Below are 2494 nucleotides of genomic sequence, written 5' to 3'. Positions count from 1 at the left end.
TTGAAAATGTAACGACAACTATTCAGCTGCAATCCCTGAATAAGACATAATTTAGGAAACAATAATCCATCGCCATGAAGTCCTTAGTAAACGTCCTACGGAAAAGCAAAAGAATTTTAGGAGTTTGACATAACGAATTGTTTGAGACTAAAGATTCAACATGTTTCCCAATGTTAACCATTGTTTCTCTCTTCATACCCTCCATATTGTCATGATATCATCGTTGTCGTGCCGAACAACCAACAAGAACAAATGTCAAGGCAAAAAAAATCGCTGGGCTGAGCATGCATCTCGGCAAGGGCCCTACTTGATGTACTGGGAGACCCACCTGAACCCGTCGCCGTAGCCCATCTTGCGGACAACACTGCACATGAACACCTCAAGAGGCCGGACATTGGAGTCGCCTAGGTTGACCTTGCCCTTCCCGGTTGTGAAGTTGCTAAGGCCTAGGTGGTACCGCAGCTCCTCTTCAGAGGCAGCAGAAAGGATATCAATCTTGTTGCCAAGGATAAGAAATGGAACATTTACCAAGGAATCATCAGACAGGAGAGCATCAAGCTCCTTTTTAGACTCAGCAAATCGCTCCTTATCATATGCATCTACCAGGTATACTACAGCATCAACCTGTTGCGATAAGAAAAAATAATCAGGCAAACATGAAACGCTGTGGCAAGATTGACCCCCAAAAAAAAAGGAGAATTACTGACAAGAACACATGCAAAAGTAAATGAATCAGTTTACATAACTGCAGATGGAACACAGGAAACGCACCACAGCTGTCGGCAGCTAAATCAATCTTTCCGCATTGGGTATGAGTAATATGTACATCACACACAACAAAGAGGATAGGAAACAAACATATAGCCTGGACACCAAAATGTTATGTACAAAAATACACATTTAGTCCAATGCTCAATACAAAAGGACGGATGGATTTTATCATAAAATTGACTAGCTTGAGAAGATGAACCACGAAAAAAATTTTGGGTGCCTCCTTATAATGAATCAAGGCAACCAAAAGATTCCTACACCATGAATTGCATAATAAAAAATATAACAACACAAAAAAAAAATGCCAGCTCAAAGCAAAGGCATATGCTAACACATTGCAAAATGACTAACATCTAAATCGCAACTTAAAGGTTTTACTACAAAAAAAATATTTTATGAAGTCCCAACGAACTTGGATTAATAAAATGAACAATGGAATTTTATTTTATTTTCATCGAGGAAGCTTCTAAGTTGAAGTAACCAGAATAGCATGGTATGCAAGCAAAGGTGTAGCTCTAAAGAACACAAGCTACAGATGTCAAGGACTCAAATACATATGCTATACAGAAAAATGATACTGAAAAAAAAAATAGTATTGAACAATTTACTTATGTTTTAGTAAAAACTTAAAATTCATGAAATAATCGATTCATAATCACTTCCCTAAACACGGAACATACAGCATGTCAACATGCATGTTTAAGCAACCTATCTTCTGAACACTAGCTCTTCCTTAGAATCTGAATTTTATCTGTATATAACTCAGCCAACATCACAAACAATCAATTATCAGATTCTTGTGTTCAACTTTATACCCATCTGCCTAGAGCCCCTAACGAACAAGAACAGGCGAGAATATATTGTCACAAAAAACTGATATATTAGACAGCACTTCGGTGCCCAAAATTCGAAGTCATTCCATGCGGAACTCCTAAACCAAATCCCATTACAACAATTCAGAAATTTCCTACGCCTCTCCAAGATTGCCAAGAAAAGCACAGCCTTTACAGTGTATTATTATGCGTGGAAACGCAAACAGCTGTAGTTTCCAATTAAGGCGCGAAACAGCAAGAATAGCACGTAAGACCTATCATCATCGACTAGATCTGACGGCATAAGATGGATGGATAAATAGAGCGAGACCTTTGCGTAGTAATCCTTCCAGACGCGGCGCGCGATCTGGTGGCCGCCGAGGTCGAAGGCCTTGAACTTGATCTGGCCTATGCTGAGCTCCTCCGACGTCGGGTGCTGCGTCGGCTGGTGCTGCACCAACCGCTGCATCCATCGAGAGAGAGAGACATACACGGATCAGACAGATCCAGGGTAAGAAAGCAATGGATAGGATCGGATCAGATCTGGGGCGACGAGACGAGATCCGGGGCACGTACCTCATCCTTGAGCATGTGGAGCAGCGTGGTCTTGCCAGCGTTGTCGAGGCCGAGGAAGAGGATCTTGGCCTCCTTCTGCCACAGCCCCAGCGATGCGAGCACCCCGTAGAACCAGTCCCACAGGAACATCTTCTTCCCTTCCTCTCCTCCTGCCGCACCTTCCTCCTCCTCCTACCACTCCTTCCTTCCTTGGGGCCTCCCCCGGGTACGGCCGCCGAGATCAACGGGATCTGGTGGGTGGTGGGAGAGGAAACCGAGGTGAAGGGGAGGACGCGGGTGGATGGATCTGAATCTCTCTCTCTCTCGTTGTTTGGTTGGGGATGAGCAGAGGGAGG

General features: G+C 43.5%; 1 protein-coding gene across 1 annotated transcript; it reads right to left on the bottom strand.

Moving 5' to 3' along the window:
- Positions 1 to 2494, bottom strand: LOC133911670 (GTP-binding protein SAR1A-like). Its single transcript, XM_062354030.1, has 3 exons — positions 2160 to 2494; positions 1915 to 2046; positions 1 to 624 (listed from the first exon to the last, which is right to left on the bottom strand). The coding sequence occupies exons 1-3, from the start codon at positions 2286 to 2288 to the stop codon at positions 304 to 306; spliced, it is 582 nt and encodes a 193-aa protein (XP_062210014.1). The 5' UTR covers positions 2289 to 2494; the 3' UTR covers positions 1 to 303.

This window comes from Phragmites australis, chromosome 1, assembly GCF_958298935.1.
Source record: "Phragmites australis chromosome 1, lpPhrAust1.1, whole genome shotgun sequence".
NCBI classification, from domain to species: domain Eukaryota; kingdom Viridiplantae; phylum Streptophyta; class Magnoliopsida; order Poales; family Poaceae; genus Phragmites; species Phragmites australis.
This window is presented reverse-complemented; position numbering and strand designations above follow the sequence as displayed.

Excerpts from the sequence above, each read along its gene's own strand:
- LOC133911670 (XM_062354030.1), bottom strand. The coding sequence starts at position 2,288 with ATGTTCCTGTGGGACTGGTTCTACGGGGTGCTCGCATCGCTGGGGCTG. Across the intron at positions 2,047-2,159 it reads TCCACATGCTCAAGGATGAG|CGGTTGGTGCAGCACCAGCC; the intron begins GTACGTGCCCCG and ends CGATGGATGCAG. Across the intron at positions 625-1,914 it reads GGAAGGATTACTACGCAAAG|GTTGATGCTGTAGTATACCT; the intron begins GTCTCGCTCTAT and ends TTATCGCAACAG.